Below are 21,373 nucleotides of genomic sequence, written 5' to 3'. Positions count from 1 at the left end.
TGCCTATGTCCATTAGAGCCATAATAAAAGGAGCCAGCAGGTGGCGCAGTTTCCCTTGTTATGTGGTTGGTATGGTCCCATTGTCAGCAGTGACACATCCGTGATCTCACATGAAGGGACCACTACATACATGAAGGGAGAGGACCTTGTGCTACTGTTAGTAATATGGACTAAAAGTTGTAAACAATACAATTTGTTAACCCTCCTGTTTTTTCTTGCAAGTAGCTCACACGGCATGCTGGGAGTAGTAGTTCAACAACTAACGCCACAGGTTGGTTCCAGGTCTAACAAACAGCAATGTTTGTGGCATATTTGTTATTAGTCCCGTTCCATTGTCAGAAAAAATAAACCAACAGTTTTGGAGCTTGCAATCTTTACAACCCATGGTTACACAGTACACGCTTCTGTGTGCGGACTGGTGTGTGTCGCATTGAACGTTGCTCCTCCAGTGGTAATAATAATGGGACCGGCTGGTGGGTCCCACAACGTACATAGCGCTCGAGCAAGTTTAACTTCCACAAAAATAAAAAAAAAAGAGTACCTGTCCTAAAAGCTGGTTCAACTAATGAAGGCACCGGCCAGTGAGGTGAAAGTAACATATTAACCAGATACCGGCTTCCAGAACAAGGTTTAGTTTCATAAAGAGTTTCCCGATGGAAGGTGCAATATGAAATAAATAGTATTTCCAGCCCTTTATGGCAGCTTGGTTTCCAGGCATTAGGAAACACCCCCTCGGTTTGCCTATGAGATTGGACCTGTAGGGCTTGATTTATCATGGCCTATGTCTGCCGATTTTGATCCTATCGTACATAAAATCACTCTGTGCATGCCCAGAATTGGGATATATGGCCGTGAACGCTGCCCTGTCTGCTCTGTCTTTATACACAAATGCCAGTTACTACAGCTGACGTTTTCTGGCCATCTCTAAGTTATTTGTTTTTCTGCCGTATCTCTTGCTCCAGCTACAGGACTAGTCCAGGTCCTGATGTCTTATATACATGCTATAACATGTGTTTGAAATCACAAGTAACTGTAAAAAATGTATTTTATGCTCAATAGACATTAAGGTCATCCTAATAAATGTATTTCATGGGGGAAAAAAAATGACATTTTTTTTTTACTGTTTGTTCAATAATGCCTATATTATTAACTGTTGGCATTAATTCTATACATATTTTATTCTGTGCGTTCTTTTGCCAAGTTATAATCCACATAGGTGTTGGATGTATCCTGCAGCATTGTGTGTAGTAGAGCACAGCAGACCTGCTTCCACTATCAGCAGCGCACGTGTCTTCAGATCCGTGGCTTGCTGAACTCTAAATACCTGCGTATAATACTAAACGCAGGTTGCGCTAAGTATACATGCCTTAATGAATCAGGTCCGTAGTCTTTAAGTTAAGTAATATTAAAGTTGTATATGTGTTTCCCCCCACTCCTTTGGTATAATGGGCAGGACCACTGGGGCAGCAAAGGTGTCACATTGATTACGGAGGGGAGTCCGGAAGAGCAACAGATCTCTGCAACGTTGCAGCGCTGGGGGTCAGTGTTCTTTGCACGCACCCGACCCTATGTCATTTTACTCAGCGCTGTGCACAGGGTCGGTACGTTGGTGTGGTGTATTACTGTGTATTCCTTGTACTATTAGAGCACTTTTGCTGGGTGTAAATGGCTGCGCACTTCTCTATACGGAACGGCGCTATTTATGCTCCCTCTTCTCTCTTGTACCCAACTGAAAAATCTCGTGGCCAAAATGAAATCTAGTTTTTGTGCTGTTCCATGAAAGTAGATGGATAGGAGGATATATGTCCTCACTCTTCCCAACTCCTTCCCTGGTCTCAAACTTCTCCGCCACCGTCCTGCGCGCCCTCTGCGCTTTGGTTGCAATGTAGGTAAATTTGCACAGAGGATCGCAGTGTGTCCAAAGCTGGTTTTTTTTCCTGAACTGCGGCCTTTTTGCTATTCGTAAATGACCCTCATCTCGTGTAGGCAATGGATGGTCTTTATGTGGTGTTATGTGGACATAAGTGAATTTTAGGAGTTAATCCTCCTTGATCTGTATGTTCTATCTACTCGGAGTCTCCATAAGGAGATGATATTATTATTTTGTAACATCTGGAAGATATCGTGTCTCAAAGCTCTAAGGGGGATTCACTAATGTACCTAAAACAGACATCAGTTCCAGCAGATAATGGATTAAAGGAAACAATTGTCATTTACTTTGATTTTTCTTATACAATTGATCATCATCCATCGTCTGAGAGTAGAGTAATCTACACACAGCGGGGCTGGTGCAGGGTGAGGTCTATGCCGGTGTGAATAGTGTATCTGGCGTGACATCACTCTGTGCATACACAGAAAGTGGATGCAAGCACGAGCACCTATATAGATAAACGTGATTCCGCCAGTTACATCAGCCAGTGCCCGGAAAGGTGAATGGAGCGTATAGGGCGTAATTGTGAATATATAATGTGGCAGCACGGTGGCTAAGTGGTTAGCACTTCTGCCTTACAGAACTGGGGTCATGAGTTCAATTCCCGACTACGGCCTTATCTGTGTGGAGTTTGTATGTTCTCCCTGTGTTTGCGTGGGTTTCCTCCGGGTGCTCCGGTTTCCTCCCACACTCCAAAAACATACTGGTAGGTTAATCGTCTGTGTGTCTGTGTCTGTGTGTGTGTGTGTGTTAGGGAATTTAGACTGTAAGCCCCAATGGGACAGGGACTGATGTCAGTGTCTGTGTGTGTGTGTGTTAGGGAATTTAGACTGTAAGCCCCAATGGGGCAGGGACTGATGTGAGTGAGTTCTCTGTACAGCGCTGTGGAATTAGTGGCGCTATATAAATAAATAATGATGATGGTGATGTATAAAGACAATGATAAGATGTATATATACCTGTGAGGGTTGTGTTGTTTGTGGGTGCTCAGGGACTGGTGTAAACAGTGGATGATGGTGACGGTCTCCGGCAGCAGTGAAATGCTTGTGATTGGTGTTTGCGAATGTACCGCTGGCGCAGATCTTACATAAACTACAATATTACAGCGCCACCTAGTGGTCAGACTGTCATGAAATATACCGTTCACCTGTGATCTACATGGTTCAGGGCTACAAGAAGCCCCAACGTGCTCTATATCTGTATAAACTGGGAGTAGATAGTTTTATATATTTCTCTATAATAAAGTTTACCACTTGTTTTATTGCTGGTCCTTTTCCTTCCAGCTATCCCACATCCAGGACAAGGGGACAAGGCTGCTTCACTGAGCACAAGTGCCTGAACTTTATAGTGTTATAGGTCTAACAGCGTATTGAATTTGATCTACTGTGGCGCTCTTAGGAGTTCATTATCACACACTGAAGGTAAAATGACCCAGTCAGTAGGTAAAGGGGGCAAAACTTTTTTTGGGTATATAAGTGAAAGGAGAAAAACAAAAGGAGGAATAATAAGACTAAAGACAGAGAGTGAGGGTCTTGTTGAGGGAGAAAAGGTAATAACAGATCATCTTAGTAGTTTTGAAATACTCTGCAAATCACGTATATTACTGAATGCACTCAATCAGAAAAATATACTTCCCTGGAATGCCTCTGGGAAGTTAAATGCAAATTGTGTTGGACATTTTTGGGTGGACAGGCTGCAAACTACAGCCCAGGCTGCTCTGGGCTGTAGGCTGCTGGGGAAAAGGGGAAGAGCCAAAAATGGACTGGCTAGACAGAGAAGTGATGTGTGTGACTGCTGGCTGAACTAATGTACGATCTTCCCATAAAGAGCCACTGAATCTATGGCTGAATTGTTGTCCTGAGAGATGTTTGCAGCCAGCCCAGAAAGAAGCACCTTGGCAGTATAGGAAAAGGCCTATTTTGCCACTGCCCATGAGATGTCAGCAGGACTCATATGAAGATAGATCAGTTTCTTTTGCTTTGCTATGTTCAAGTTATTTAAGCGTGACATCAAACTATGTTATTAAAACCTCTGACTGGGGCTCTAATATTGCAATTGTGAGGTGTTATAGCACTGGCTAAAGGAAGAGTTTGTTCCAGCCAAATATGCTGTATTTAAAGTTATCTACAAGCTGACTGACACTGCCTGAAATGATGCTATTGAGAGAATTGCAAGTTGCTTAACCCTACAGTTGCTGGGAGAGAGTTGCTTATTGCATTAGACGGATTGCTAAGTGGACTACTGATTTCAACTTGTACAAGTAAATAAGCTTCATGTGTCAGCTGAAACGTCGCTTAAACCTGTGGATTATAATTTACCCCATTGGGTTCTGTATATCATAGAGTGAACTAGAAAGCATCTAACCTGAACAAGCTGGATTAACCCTTGTTACATCTCTGCTGATTTTTGTCTGATAAGTATAATCGGTATAATTACACTAAAAGTATTGTGCTGATTTATGTTTGCATATTGTTGAACCAAGATTCCTAAAATGTTATTTATATTGTGACATGTTGAATAACATTGCATGTAGATGGTAATGTGCTATTACTTATCTACACTACCTCTACTGATCTTCTGCTGTGGTAAAGCCTTATGCCACAAGCACAGACAATAAACCCACCAGTTTATGCAGATTCAGCCCTGTGTTCCTTGTTTTATTCTAACACTACTGGGGGGACCTTCGCCTCTCCACCATTCAACCGGGCCTGTAGAATCCTTCCTTATACTACATTTGGGGTACCAACCATCTGCCCTGTTACAATTATTTTTGCCAGTGTTCACTACAGAAAGAGCGGTTAAGGGACCACAGTTAAGTTACAAGTATACTCATAAAAATGAGGTAGATACAAGTACATTCACAGCGAAGGTCCTAACAGAGCTCTCAAAACTGAATGTGGATAAATCAATGGGGCCATATGGGACACATCCTATAATACTAAAAGAGCTTAAAGGGGAGCTGGTAACACCATTAACAGAATTATTCAACGAGTCAGTAGATACAGGAGTAATTCCAGAGGACTGGAGAAGAGTGAATGTAATCCCACTACACAAATGTGGAAGCAGGGAAGAGGCAACTACAGACCAGTGAGTCTTACATCAGTAGTAGGAGATTGGTGGAAACACTCTTAAAAGAAAGAGTTGTACAGTATCTCAAATCCACTAACTTACAGGATCCCAAACAGCATGGGGGGGGGGGGATATCATGTCAAACAAATCTTATTGACTTTTTTGACTGAGTGACTCAGTCACTATAGATCAAGGGGGGCCATAGATGTAGCTTATCGAGATTTTAGTAAGGCTTCTGTCACTGTCCCACATCGCAGGCTATTAAATAAACTTGAAAGCTCGCTATTGTATTCAAAGATGGAGGAATGGATAAGAACTTGCACGATAGAAAACAGTTATAGGGCCTGATTCATTAAGGAAAGAAAAGTTTTCTCCTGGTCAAAAAACCATGTTACAATGCAAGGGGTGAAAATTAGTTTATTATTTTAAACATAAAATATATACTCTCTGTTTTTTCATATAGCACATAAATAGTTGATAGTTTTATTTGTACACTGACATTCAAACTTGATCTAGGACATGCTCTATCCCAATTATAAACCTGTCCACACATTTTAAGTTTACCTCCCCTCAAAAACAACATGGTTTTGCAAAGGTTCAAAGTTACTATGTTTTTGGCTTTACTTTCCTTAATGAATCTGGCACATAGTAAATGGAGTGCATTCACAGAGGGGAAAGGTTACCAGTGATGTACCCCAAGGATTATTTTTACTGGGGACGTTGCAAATGGTATTGAAGGGATAGTATGTCTTTTTGCATATGACACAAAGATATGTAACAGGTTAGACACACCAGGAGGGGTAAAACAAATGAGTGATGATCTAGGTAGACTGGTAGAGGAATGGTCAGATAGTGACAACTACAGTTTAATGCTAAAAAATGCAAAATTAATCACTTGAGTCTCAAAAACCCAAATGTTAGATATAGTATAAATGGCACTATAATGTACAGTATAATGCAATATACTGAGGAGGAAAGGGATCTAGGAGTCCCTATTTCAGGTGTCTTAAAGGCAGGTAAGTAATGTAACACAGCAATGAGGAAGGCAAGTCAGTTGCTTGGTTGTATAGGGAGAGGAATCAGTAACAGAAAGAAAGAAGTAATAATGACAAGTGAGGCTTTTAGGGTGAACGCACTTAAAGGACGACAGTGTTTGTAGCAAGCTGAACAATTACCTAAAGGGGTTAACATAGGGTTGGGCCCGAGCAATGATAGTTCCGGTGGGAGGGACCTTGATTGAATATAGCAGACTGTACTTCCTTGTCTGCCTCACTCTGCAGCACGAGATCCCACCCACCCACTCCTCAGTTTAAGTATTTTATGTGTTAACGTTTGCGGTAGGAAGGCACTGCGTTCAGCGGCTGATTAGTGGGCACACAGGTAGTTGGCCGCAGGTCACTGTCCCCTTAGAGGCACCAGTAACTCCTTTTGGTCCTTCGGTGAGGAGGGTCCCTGTCCGGCTCGGTGAGGGAGGGCAGCGTGAGTTTGGAAGGGGCAGTCACTCTGACGCCAACTCAGCGCAAGTAATGTTGGGATGTGTTCCCCTTTGGTTTGTGGCTTACGGCGGTTTGCGCCAGTCCCCATGTGATCTAGTGTGATCAGCTTGAGAGCGGTTTCGCAGTGACCTGTCTCCGCCACCATCGGTTTTAGTTTAATACAAAGTGATAATAAAAGTCCTTCCATCTTTTAGCAACTTATACATGACTCCGTGTGTTTATTTGCATGCAAATGTTTAGAGTTTAAGGTTGATGTGAAGTTTATGGAAACATACACAGTGAGCCCTTTATACCACTGTATAGGTCATTGGTACGGCTTCATCTAGAATACTGTGTTCAGTTCTGGAGGCCGTATCACCAGAAGGATATAAATACATTAGAGACTGTACAAAGAAGGGCAACTAAAATGGTGCATGGTCTACAGCACAAAACTTACCCAGAAAGACTAAAATATCTTAATATGTATAGTTTGGAGCAGAGAAGGGAAAGAGGAACAGGATAAAAACTTTCATATATAACAAGGGTTATAACAAGGTGCAGGAGGGAAACATTCTACAAAGGAAGAGAAGTATTAGAACACGAGGACATGTACTGACATCGGGGGGAAGAGAAGTATTAGAACATGAGGACATGCACTGACACTGGGGGTAGAGAAGTATTAGAACACGAGGACATGCACTGACACTGGGGGGAAGAGAAGTACTAGAACACGAGGACATGTACTGACACTGGGGGGAAGAGAAGTATTAGAACACGAGGACATGTACTGACACTGGGGGGAAGAGAAGTATTAGAACACGAGGACATGTACTGACACTGGGTGGAAGAGAAGTATTAGAACACGAGGACATGCACTGACACTGGGGGGAAGAGAAGTATTAGAACACGAGGACATGCACTGACACTGGGGGGAAGAGAAGTATTAGAACATGAGGACATGCACTGACACTTTGGGGAAGAGAAGTATTAGAACACGAGGACATGTACTGACACTGGGGGGAAGAGAAGTATTAGAACACGAGGACATGTACTGACACTGGGGGAAAGAGAAGTATTAGAACACGAGGACATGTACTGACACTGGGAGGGAAGAGAAGTATTAGAACACGAGGACATGCACTGACACTGGGGGGAAGAGAAGTATTAGAACACGAGGACATGCACTGACACTTTGGGGAAGAGAAGTATTAGAACACGAGGACATGCACTGACACTGGGGGGAAGAGAAGTATTAGAACATGAGGACATGCACTGACACTGGGGGGAAGAGAAGTATTAGAACACGAGGACATGTACTGACACTGGGGGGAAGAGAAGTATTAGAACACGAGGACATGTACTGACACTGGGAGGGAAGAGAAGTATTAGAACACGAGGACATGCACTGACACTGGGGGGAAGAGAAGTATTAGAACACGAGGACATGCACTGACACTTTGGGGAAGAGAAGTATTAGAACACGAGGACATGCACTGACACTGGGGGTAAGAGAAGTATTAGAACACGGGGACATGTACTGACACTGGGGGGAAGAGAAGTATTAGAACACGAGGACATGTACTGACACTTTGGGGAAGAGAAGTATTAGAACATGAGGACATGTACTGACACTGGGAGGGAAGAGAAGTATTAGAACACGAGGACATGTACTGACACTGGGGGGAAGAGAAGTATTAGAACACGAGGACATGTACTGACACTGGGTGGAAGAGAAGTATTAGAACACGAGGACATGCACTGACACTGGGGGGAAGAGAAGTATTAGAACACGAGGACATGCACTGACACTGGGGGGAAGAGAAGTATTAGAACATGAGGACATGCACTGAAACTTTGGGGAAGAGAAGTATTAGAACACGAGGACATGTACTGACACTGGGGGGAAGAGAAGTATTAGAACACGAGGACATGTACTGACACTGGGGGAAAGAGAAGTATTAGAACACGAGGACATGTACTGACACTGGGAGGGAAGAGAAGTATTAGAACACGAGGACATGCACTGACACTGGGGGGAAGAGAAGTATTAGAACACGAGGACATGCACTGACACTTTGGGGAAGAGAAGTATTAGAACACGAGGACATGCACTGACACTGGGGGGAAGAGAAGTATTAGAACACGAGGACATGCACTGACACTGGGGGGAAGAGAAGTATTAGAACACGAGGACATGTACTGACACTGGGGGGAAGAGAAGTATTAGAACACGAGGACATGTACTGACACTGGGAGGGAAGAGAAGTATTAGAACACGAGGACATGCACTGACACTGGGGGGAAGAGAAGTATTAGAACACGAGGACATGCACTGACACTTTGGGGAAGAGAAGTATTAGAACACGAGGACATGCACTGACACTGGGGGTAAGAGAAGTATTAGAACACGGGGACATGTACTGACACTGGGGGGAAGAGAAGTATTAGAACACGGGGACATGTACTGACACTGGGGGGAAGAGAAGTATTAGAACACGAGGACATGCACTGACACTGGGGGTAAGAGAAGTATTAGAACACGAGGACATGTACTGACACTGGGGGAAGAGAAGTATTAGAACACGAGGACATGTACTGACACTGGGAGGGAAGAGAAGTATTAGAACACGAGGACATGTACTGACACTGGGGGGAAGAGAAGTATTAGAACACGAGGACATGCACTGACACTGGGGGTAAGAGAAGTGTTAGAACACGAGGACATGTACTGACACTGGGGGGAAGAGAAGTATTAGAACACGAGGACATGTACTGACACTGGGGGGAAGAGAAGTATTAGAACACAAGGACATGCACTGACACTGGGGGGAAGAGAAGTATTAGGACACGAGGACATGTACTGACACTGGGGGGAAGAGAAATATTAGAACACAAGGACATGCACTGACACTGGGGGAAAGAGAAGTATTAGAACATGAGGACATGCACTGACACTGGGTGGAAGAGAAGTATTAGAACACGAGGACATGTACTGACACTGGGGGGAAGAGAAGTATTAGAACACGAGGACATGTACTGACACTGGGGGGAAGAGAAGTATTAGAACACGAGGACATGTACTGACACTGGGGGGAAGAGAAATATTAGAACACGAGGACATGTACTGACACTGGGGGGAAGAGAAGTATTAGAACACGAGGACATGTACTGACACTGGGGGGAAGAGAAGTATTAGAACACGAGGACATGTACTGACACTGGGGGGAAGAGAAGTATTAGAACACGAGGACATGCACTGACACTGGGGGGAAGAGAAGTATTAGAACACGAGGATATGTACTGACACTGGGGGGAAGAGAAGTATTAGAACACAAGGACATGCACTGACACTGGGGGGAAGAGAAGTATTAGAACACAAGGACATGTACTGACACTGGGGGGAAGAGAAGTATTAGAACACAAGGACATGCACTGACACTGGAGGGAAGAGAAGTATTAGAACACGAGGACATGTACTGACACTGGGGGGAAGAGAAGTATGAAAACACGAGGACATGTACTGACACTGGGGGGAAGAGAAGTATTAGAACACGAGGACATGTACTGACACTGGAGGGAAGAGAAGTATTAGAACACAAGGACATGCACTGACACTGGAGGGAAGAGAAGTATTAGAACACGAGGACATGTACTGACACTGGGGGGAAGAGAAGTATTAGAACACGAGGACATGTACTGACACTGGGGGGAAGAGAAGTATTAGAACACGAGGACATGTACTGACACTGGGGGGAAGAGAAATATTAGAACACGAGGACATGCACTGACACTGGGGGGGAAGAGAAGTATTAGAACACGAGGACATGTACTGACACTGGGGGAAGAGAAGTATTAGAACACGAGGACATGCACTGACACTGGGGGGAAGAGAAGTATTAGAACACGAGAATATGTACTGACACTGGGGGGAAGAGAAGTATTAGAACACAAGGACATGCACTGACACTGGGGGGAAGAGAAGTATTAGAACACGAGGACATGTACTGACACTGGGAGGAAGAGAAGTATTAGAACACGAGGACATGCACTGACACTGGGGGGGAAGAGAAGTATTAGAACACGAGGACATGTACTGACACTGGGGGGAAGAGAAGTATTAGAACACGAGGACATGCACTGACACTGGGGGGAAGAGAAGTATTAGAACACGAGGACATGTACTGACACTGGGGGGAAGAGAAGTATTAGAACACGAGGATATGTACTGACACTGGGGGGAAGAGAAGTATTAGAACACGAGGACATGTACTGACACTGGGGGGAAGAGAAGTATTAGAACACGAGGACATGCACTGACACTGGGGGGAAGAGAAATATTACAACACGAGGACATGTACTGACACTGGAGGGAAGAGAAGTATTAGAACACGAGGACATGCACTGACACTGGGGGGAAGAGAAGTATTAGGACACGAGGACATGTACTGACACTGGGGGGAAGAGAAGTATTAGAACAGGAGGACATATACTGACACTGAGGGGAAGAGAAGTATTAGAACACGAGGACATGCACTGACACTGGGGGGGAAGAGAAGTATTAGAACACGAGGACATGTACTGACACTGGTGGGAAGAGAAGTATTAGAACACGAGGACATGTACTGACACTAGGGGGAAGAGAAGTATTAGAACACGAGGACATGCACTGACACTGGGGGGAAGAGAAGTATTAGAACACGAGGTCATGTACTGACACTGGGGGGAAGAGAAGTATTAGAACACGAGGACATGCACTGACACTGGGGGGAAGAGAAGTATTAGAACACGAGGACATGCACTGACACTGGGGGGAAGAGAAGTATTAGAACACGAGGACATGCACTGACACTGGGGGGAAGAGAAGTATTAGAACACGAGGACATGTACTGACACTGGGGGGAAGAGAAGTATTAGAACACGAGGACATGTACTGACACTGGGGGAAGAGAAGTATTAGAACACGAGGACATGCACTGACACTGGGGGAAGAGAAGTATTAGAACACGAGGACATGCACTGACACTGGGGGGAAGAGAAGTATTAGAACACGAGGACATGTACTGACACTGGGGGGAAGAGAAGTATTAGAACACGAGGACATGCACTGACAGTGGGGGAAGAGAAGTATTAGAACACGAGGACATGCACTGACACTGGGGGGAAGAGAAGTATTAGAACACGAGGACATGCACTGACACTGGGGGGGAGAGAAGTATTAGAACACAAGGACATGTACTGACACTGGGGGTAAGAGAAGTATTAGAACACGAGGACATGCACTGACACTGGGGGGAAGAGAAGTATTAGAACACGAGGACATGCACTGACACTGGGGGGAAGAGAAGTATTAGAACACGAGGACATGCACTGACACTGGGGGGAAGAGAAGTATTAGAACACGAGGATATGTACTGACACTGGGGGGAAGAGAAATATTACAACACGAGGACATGTACTGACACTGGGGGGAAGAGAAATATTACAACACGAGGACATGTACTGACACTGGGGGGAAGGAGGTTCAGAGGAAATTTCAGGAAAAACTACTTCACAAAAAGGGTAGTGGGTAAGTGGAATAACCTCCCATCAGAGGTGGTAGAGGCTAATACAGTAGAGCAATTTAAACATGCTTGGGATAGACATTAGGATACCCTTATAAATAAACAAGAATTAAATATGGTTGGAGGTTACAATAGGTTAAAAAATGAGCAGACTAAATGGGCCAAGCTGTTCTTATCTACCGTCAAATTCTATGTTTCTATTATCCAAACAAAATATTTAAGAAACAACGTTGAACTCACCAGCTACAAATCACCTTAGTATTGAGAATCTCACATGTTGCAGAATTGTCTGTAATACTCAGACACCGGAGTCCTTAGTACAGAATTGTGGTATAAAGAGGACCTGGCATTGCTTTTATTTGTTTTTTTCAATGATTATGCCACTATTGTGCTTTAGAAACTCTCACAGACCATCTAATTAACCAGCATTAGCAAAAGTTATTCTACAATTATCTTTATTTATGCCCCCCAGGTGCCCAGTTTATCAGTGATACATTGCAGTCAATCATGATGATTAGTTTATTTAATTTTCCGTTTAGAGCATAATCTTTCTCAGCACCAACAATGTCCATCGTATGTTGCTCAATAATAAAACCAGTAAGCTCACTGTCCACATCCACGTGTTCATTCAGACCTCCGGTAACACCATCACATCCACAGAGAAGACAGAAGGAGACAGGGAGAAGACCGCACTAGTGAACATCACTGCAGTGCTCCATCATAGATACCTCCCGGAGTTAGCTAGCTGGGGACGGTAGATTGAACAATATTCAGTGAAGAATTTTGACCCCGGAATTCTCACATATAACTGTATTAAGATGGGTTTTTTTGCTTAAGACATTAAGTAAAGTTGCACAATGCATTGTGGGCTGCCAGATGGAACTGGAAAAGAATCTTCATTTGAACACTGACACAATTATCTCACTACCAAGACGATACACAGTCTTCTAGGAGAGAATAACTTCATCACTGAGCATTCTAAAACTACAGACAAATAGATATTGACGTGGCTCAGTGTTGTGAATCCTAAACAAGGACAGCCCCCCTCCCCCAATGTGCTCAGAAGGGCAGAGGGGGTCCCGGGGATTTAGAGTCCCCCCCCTGCCCAAAGTCACAGAGCCAGGACTTGTCAGTTATTACTTCCCAGGGACACTGAGTGGCTTTCTTTCACAGTATTATATATTATATTATTATTATAATACACATGTTTACAAGAGGCTGAGAGTGAGCGTCACACCCAGCTACTATTAATAGAGATATTAGTTACAGAATCTATGGTGACATTCAGCCCAAATACCGTGACAACGCTCAAATTCTAATACGTTACAATCACTAATGGAAACTTTATGAGAATTGAAGAAATGATATTGCACGTGTTCTCATATTACAGAGCAGATGGAAATATGTAAATCTAAAATGTGCAGACAGGCTTAGAGTCAGCAGGGGACTTGTCCCAACTCAACTCTAAACTGTGCCGTTATAATAAAGCTTTCAAGTGCTTTATCCTAAAGTGTTTTCCCTGCATGTAAAATCAATATTTAGGGTTACAGTTGCAGCCTTTTGCCCGATTTGCTCCAAACATCTTCAGGGGCAGCACGTTGGCACTGTGGTTAGCATTACTCCCTCACAGCACTGCGGCCAAGGGCTTGATTCCAGCCTGGACCCTATCTGTGTGTTAGTTCTCCCGTGTCTATGTGAGTTTCCTATTACAGTCAACAGGGAATTTAGATTGTAAGCTCCAATGGTGCAGGGACAGATGTGAATGATCACATACATTGTGTGTATGGGATGGAATATTTTCTTGCTGAATTTATATCCAGGAGATTAACCAGTCTTAATTATTTTTGTGGATAACGTTTATCATGAAAAGTCTATATCATTGCTGTTATAATGATGGATTCCTTCGCTCAGTCCTATCCGTTGTCGCTTCTCACTGTGCTGCAAAGCAGAGGAGCTTAAACTGGCTGCTCAGGGGCGGTCCTGTTTGGCCCCATATGTCTCAGCCGGATGACTCACTGACAGGATTTGACCCTGGCTGTATAACAATCACGTCCATCATCTGACAATATTTAAAGGCTGCCAAATGACATATATCCAATGACATAAAAAAGACATTTATCCTCTGTACTCCTCATGTACAGTCTGCAAGAGGGCCCACATTGTATAGCCAAAATATATATAATACCCATTTAAATGCTGTGTTCCAGTGTTAATTTTGCACTGTCAGTATATGAGCAGTACTGACCCTTTACATTACATAGGGGTTTGTCTTTGTTTTTTGTTTTTTTAAATAACCTCTATGAACACATATTGTGCAGCGACTGAGACATTTCAGCAGTTACATGAGAATAAACCAATAAATCAAACACATTTTTGTACAAACCAAAAAACTAGAGGAGAAACATTTGCCTGTACGAGAGGTAACAGATGATATGTGAATATAATGTAATATATACCGTACTCAGCAAACCTCCGTACAATTAGGATTAGTTCATTATACTGGATAACGTTGGAGGGCTCTCTGCATATTATGTTACATCACGTAACATTAACATGTTTCACAGAATGATGTGATATAATGGGTATACTCAGACAGGGGATCTGCACCACATATTATTATTTTCCACCCTGATAAAGATCAGCAAATGTTTAATATACTGTAGTGTCAGTATCAGCTTCACTTTATCCAGTAAGTAAACTATTAGCGAGGATCTGAGTATTTGTGTTTAAACGTAGCTTTAACAGGGGCAGATCTGTCATCTATTTCTTATGGATCAATATTTACTATTTTATTATAATTTTATACTTATTTACAATGAAAAGCACAAACTCTGTAGATTTCTCCATCACAGGCTCTTAAATTTGTCTCCAAACTTAGTCTGAAAATGACGGTTTTGTAGTCGGTTTCTGCAGATGACTTATTGTGAATTTAGGGATAGTACAAATCTGACAAATATGAATTCTAGCTTTTAGTTTCTGGATTGTAGTTATTGATGAACCTGAGATCTTGTACACAGTTATTTCTGGAGGATGTATTAGTGGCTCACACTTGTTATCAATCATTCTTACTGTGTCCGCGGCCGTAGATATTTCTATATATGACGCTTTGGGTGTTTTTAGGAAATGATGATTTTATTAACATTGTTTTTCATCTGACTCTTGTGACTTTCACTCATTGGCTATTTGTACAATACACATGTCCTACCCAGCAAATCTTCAGGATACAGCAACAAGACATGTGATGGATTTAAGGTGCTATGTGCCACATAACAGGAATGTTCCCAAACACACGATCAGGAACCACGATAACATGTGGGCCAAGTGATTAGAGAGCGGTCACCTGCTGACCAGATTTATGGACATGCTGATATGTATTATAATGTAAGAACAAATAGATTAATTTAAAGGGAACATCACCATTAGGGCTGAACTGAGAATCTGCTGTTCAGTGCAACCCCAGACCATGGATTTTATGGTTTTCACACTTTCATGTCCTAATCACTTAGTTTAGAGAAAACAATGGGACACAACTCTACAGTAAAATACAGAAAAACCCTCTATTTAAGAATTATTATATTCCTACACTATTGCAGAGCTGTCCTCTGACCAGCGTGAGACAACGTCCTCAATTCAAAATATATTTTATACTGGGAAGTATTCCCATAGTGAACCCTGTTGGATGCTCGTTGTAGGAATGTGAAGAAGAAGCTTCTTAATCTTCATCATCCGACATCTACATTATACTCACCGGAGATCTGAATCCAGCATCTGATTGGCTGAAGCTCAGTGTATGATGAAGAACAGTACACACAAGACTTAAAAAGTCCAAGAGGTATATTTACAAAACTGCGGGTTTGAAAAAGTGGAGATGTTGCCTATAGCAACCAATCTGATTCTAGTTATCGTTTATTTAGTACATTCTACAAAATGACAGCTAGAATCTGATTGGTTGCTATAGGCAACATCTCTACTTTTTCAAACCAGCAGTTTAGTAAATATACCCCCAAAATTTTAGTAGCAAATACTATTGTATATCAATGTTTTGGTTGCCTCATTTACTTTATCTATCTATCTATCTATCTGTCTGTCTGTCTGTCTGTCTGTCTGTTTGTCTGTCTGTCTGTCTGTCTATCTATCTATCTATCTATCTATCTATCTATCTATCTATCTCTCATATCTATCTGTCTGTCTGTCTGTCTATCTATCTATCTATCTATCTATCTCATATCTATCTATCTATCTATCTATCTATCTATCTCTCCCTTATCTATCTATCTATCTATCTATATATCTATCTATCTATCTATCTATCTATCTGTCTATAATTAAAGCTTATAATTGTCAGCACGGTGGCTAAGTGGTTAGCACTTCTGCCTCACAGCACTGAGTTCAATTCCCAACCATGGCCTTATCTGTGTGGAGTTTGTATGTTCTCCCCGTGTTTGCGTGGGTTTCCTCCGGGTGCTCCGGTTTCCTCTCACACTCCAAAAACATACTGGTAGGTTAATTGTCTCTATCAAAATTGACCCTAGTCTTTTTCTCTGTCTGTCTGTGTGTATGTTAGAGAATTTAGACTGTAAGCTCCAATGGGGCAGGGACTGATGTGAGTGAGTTCTCTGTACAGCGCTATGGAATCAGTGGCGTTATAGAAGTAAACAATGATGATGATGTGTAAGTACATCCTAGTTTCCTCTCCCTAACCACTACCCCCTTTCTGAGACAACAATTTTACTGTATATTTGGTAATTGTGTCACCAGAAACAGTAACACTTCAAACAGAAAGTAAAAAACAACAACACTGGAACTACAGGACCTGACGTTACTGCTTCTTTAACCAAATGTGTTTGATTGTAAGCTCCTAGTAGCAAGGAATTCATTATGGTTATTAATGCATTTTTTGTGATAATTGTTGGAATAGATTTTGATTTAATGTTCAGCAAGGTTACACTTAACAGTGATTATTCATCAATACTATTACTATTCTTATTACTATTATCATAATAGAGCAAGTATAAAAAGAAAAGAAACATTGTCTTCTAGTATTTTAACAACCTCGGTTTATCCTTTCACATGAGATGTTTATATTCATTTTAATGCACTACAAAATATTTTATGTGAACAGCTGTTTATGTTACTGCCATTAATGGGCAATGGGTACAATTGGGAGAATTGGTTTTCTGTCCGAGTGTTAGATTATGTTACAAGAGAAACATTTATCTGATGTTTAATATCCAAACACAACACTGGGATCACATCTCACTGAATGTTGATGCAATGAATCATTTTACAACCAAAGGATTCTGCCGTGTTGGATGTGGTGATGTTATTATGACATTCCTCAGATCCCAAAGATTAAATCTAAAATAAAGTTGTTTCCTCGATGCTATTTCTAGGTGTAACCTGCAGGTACATTAATCTCACAGACTGTAAGAAACTGCTTTGTATTTGCGTAATCTCATCTGGGGAATATTTACAAAACTGGGCTCACCCTAAACCTGAATCACATTTTGCAGATCTCTTTAACATTGTTGCTCTATGACTGAATAATGGGGGAGCATTGGCTGATTCGTTGGCACTAACCACACACAGATGACAACCAGATTGCCACACAATCAAATATGATCCAATCACGATTGGTGATATACACACATCTCACAGCATATTAGTCTTACTTAGCAGTAATAAATGCAGTTTGTATGAAAGTGTCACAGCCTTTATTATGCCTTAAATGTAATTTATGACAATCTTACTTCCTTGCACAGTTGTATATATGCCTCAATACATAGGAGTGCATCAATCTTCAAATATACTCAACAGTGCATGTTTTCCAGATCTCCTTGCAGAATCATACTAATCGCAGTAGCAGTACAGAAAATGAATCTGATTGGTTACATACTGGCTTTGCGTTACCTGCCAGTCGGACTGCATGTCACACTCTATTGCGGTTGATTGTAAGCTTGCGAGCAGCCTTCTGACCTCTTTGTCTGTTTTACCCAGTTTATTTATTAGTTTACTATGTTTGTCCCCAATTGTAAAGCGCTACGGAATATGTTGGCACTATATAAATAAATGATGATGATGATATGTGGTAATATTAAGTACATCCATTTGTGCTGGGAGTCAGTGAGGGCGTGCTAGTAACCCATTTACGTTCCCTTGCATTCCACTTAAGTAAATAAAACATTCAGCATTCAAAACACAGCAGCACAACGCAAATGCTCCCAAACACAAGCGCAAAAATACGAAAGGCAGAACAATGGCTCTATTTCCCATACCTATCTACATGATTTTGATGGTGTTAATGAAGCAGCTATAGGTAATCACCCTAAAATGACACCTAATTACCAATCACAGCAACCACGAACTGGCAGACATTAAGCTGTAGGCATCTTTTCTTTGGAAGTGATAAGAACTCTATTGACTTTTCTTTCAACTTTTACACTAAGTACCTTCACATTCCTGCAATAAATTCAGCTCCTCTGTGTATCGGGAGCTGCAGTTCTGCAAAGTGATTTTAACCCTGTCCTTTCCTAGTAGTAAGAACTTAAATCCCCACCGGAGACACTTGAGTGAGTACTAAATACTAACCCTCATATTGCAGTTACCTTAGCGGAATTAGGTAATTGACAACATGGGTGTTTTAAAAACTAGTTATAAGGAGATATGTTGTAGGGTATATAGTAGTACGTTAAACAAAAAAAGCATGCTACACATATGTTCTGAACATGCAGCAATACACCTTTCTGCATGGATAAAATATAAAGTTCTAGGGGTATATTTACTAAACTGCGGGTTTGGAAAAGTGGAGATGTTGCCTATAGCAACCAATCAGATTCTAGTTATCATTTATTTAGTACATTCTACAAAATGACAGCTAGAATCTGATTGGTTGCTATAAGCAACATCTCCACTTTTTCAAACCCGCAGTTTAGTAAATATACGTCCTAGCGTCTGCAAATATCCTAAACATGCTGTGTACTCAGCTGCATAAACCAAATGTCTTCTGTTTAGACAATGTAACAATTATATAACTGGAAGGACATGTAGAGAGTGGTCATTATGGTAATATTATGTTAGTGGTATGATTACCAGGTGGGCCACACATGTATGTTGTATGTCTGAAGAGTAAAAACTGCAATGTACATGTGATACAGCCATGTAGCGTGTTGATTTAAGCTGTATTGGGATTCACATGGCTTCCCCTTGGCAGGTCGTTATGTACAATAGACAGCAGGACAATGATTGTGAACTTACTGACAACACAACATTTGTACAGTTTGTCAAGATGATTGCAAGAAAAAAAGTAAGTGAAAGTAAAGAGAACCCGACACATTAACTAGAAGATAAACTGATACATTTTCAGGAGTTCAGGGTAACGTCCGCAGTGGGATTTTGTTTTGATGACACAACTTTCTCTGTGCAACAAACTAAATACATGAATTAGGGTAGAGAACCGTGTACAGGACAGAGGTGCTGTGATAGAATCATTTGCATTAATGAGGTTAACAAATAATTCAGGAAAACTACTTTTACAGAATAAGATTGTCAGTATGAGAGGACATAATGCACCAAAGTGCTCAACGTATGTTTAATATGTGCTCCCATTTAATAGTAAATATTTACAAAGTGCCCCCTGAAGTATGTTTTTTTTATACAGTACCCCTGAATAAATGTATAATGTCACTCGTTATCAACTGCAATGTTTTTAAACTATTCCTTCTGTTTAGCTTTGAATATATTTTATACTGTACTAATTATTTCAGTTGTATGCTCAGTTATTTTTAAGAAGTACCCGTGAATCTACCCAAGGTACCCCTGTGCCGAAAAATACCTCCCCCCCTGCAGTTACATTTATATTTAGCTATATTTATATTTATAAAGAGCTTCTATAAAACGCTGGTCAGAGTGAGAACAGACAGGGAGAGGGATCCCTGTGTTAGTCAGGACATACCTTGCATGTAGACCGTGTCACACAGAAGGACCACCAGGAGAAGCAGGGTCCAGGTTCTCCTCATAGTGAGCGGCTGAGGGTTGTGAGAGAGAGAAGCTCAGAGATGTCTGTCCAGGAACTCTCCTCCTTCCCTCCCCTGTATTTATAGGAAGCTGCCTCATATCTCAATATCTTGGCTGGATGCCCAGAGCCTGATTCCTCTCCATGTGTCCTCTATGGCCAGGCTCACCCTGATATGCCCGGAGCTTGGCTTGGGCACACAGGTATGGGCACACCGTCACTCACACACCTGCACACAGACTATGTAATATATATATATATATATATATATGTATATCACAGTAAGCCTGGCCAATACATATATATATATTAGAGATGCTCAGGCTCGGTTTTCTGAAAACCAAGCTCACCCGAAATTAATGGATCCGATAAGGCTAGCGAGCCGGCTCGGTACTTTCACGAGTCCTCGGATCTGAATCGATGCAAACCGTCATTGTTGCATTATCGCATCTTGTGGGTTTTGGATTCCATAAGAACCTCCCTCCATTGCTCACACAGAAACAGGAGGGGTATCAGTGTTCTTGTCACTCTCCATTCTCCAGTGACATTCCTCAGTGACATTGCTCACACAGAAACAGGAGGGGTAGCAGTGTTCTTGTCACTTGACAAAAATTGACTGGAAATGACTGGAAATTAATGTTATTGAGGTTAATAATAATGTAGGCACAAAAAAAGAGCCAAATTATGTGATTTTAAAAGAAAATAGGGATTTTAGTAAAAAATAGGGATCTAAAACCAAAGCCAAAACACACGAGGGCGGTTTTGCCAAGACCAAAAGCAAAACCAAAACACAAAGTTAATATAGAACCAAAACCAAAAGCAAAACCAAAATACGGGGGTCAGTGAACATCTCTAATATATATATATATATCGACCCTTTTGATAAAGTCTATTGTGGACGAAACGCGTCAAGGAGGCAGCGTCTTTTTCTGTGTGTTCCAGCTGGCGGCAGGAGAAGGAGTTCCCGGTCCATGCTTGGTTCTATTTGGAACTATATGACACAGATAAGCCTGCTTATATTTTATTCAATGTACGGGCAATCTATTTGTCTTTTTGGAATGTGCCATGTCTATTAAATTTTATTATCTTTTATGAAAATAACGCACCTGTCATGAATATACTACACTATTGTGTTGCTATTTCCTTTGAGCCCTAGTGTGTGAATCCAATTCGGAGGCCAGCTTTGAATCCCAGTGGAATATCACAAAGATGTGCAATCTATCATCTGCTATCTGGTACGGGGCTAATTTGGAACAATTGTTTCCACATTTAACCAATTGGTGATAATACACTATGTTTGGCACTTCCTTTTTCTATTTTTTTCTAT

At 41.7% G+C, this 21,373-nt stretch overlaps 1 protein-coding gene across 1 annotated transcript in view; it reads right to left on the bottom strand.

The window, feature by feature from the left end:
• Positions 1-20,104, bottom strand: part of LOC142102265 (C-C motif chemokine 21b-like) — a 30,601-nt gene extending 10,497 nt beyond the window's left edge. Inside the window, exon 1 of the mRNA XM_075187012.1 lies at positions 19,987-20,104. Coding sequence (XP_075043113.1) covers positions 19,987-20,050 — 64 coding nt within the window. The 5' untranslated portion in view covers positions 20,051-20,104. The remainder of the gene's footprint in view (positions 1-19,986) is intronic.
• Between the last annotated feature and the right edge of the window lie 1,269 nt (positions 20,105-21,373).

The sequence above is a fragment of the Mixophyes fleayi genome, chromosome 1 (genome assembly GCF_038048845.1).
Source record: "Mixophyes fleayi isolate aMixFle1 chromosome 1, aMixFle1.hap1, whole genome shotgun sequence".
Lineage (NCBI taxonomy): Eukaryota > Metazoa > Chordata > Amphibia > Anura > Limnodynastidae > Mixophyes > Mixophyes fleayi.
The sequence above is the reverse complement of the archived record's forward strand: the minus strand, read 5'-3'. Positions and strand labels throughout refer to the sequence as shown.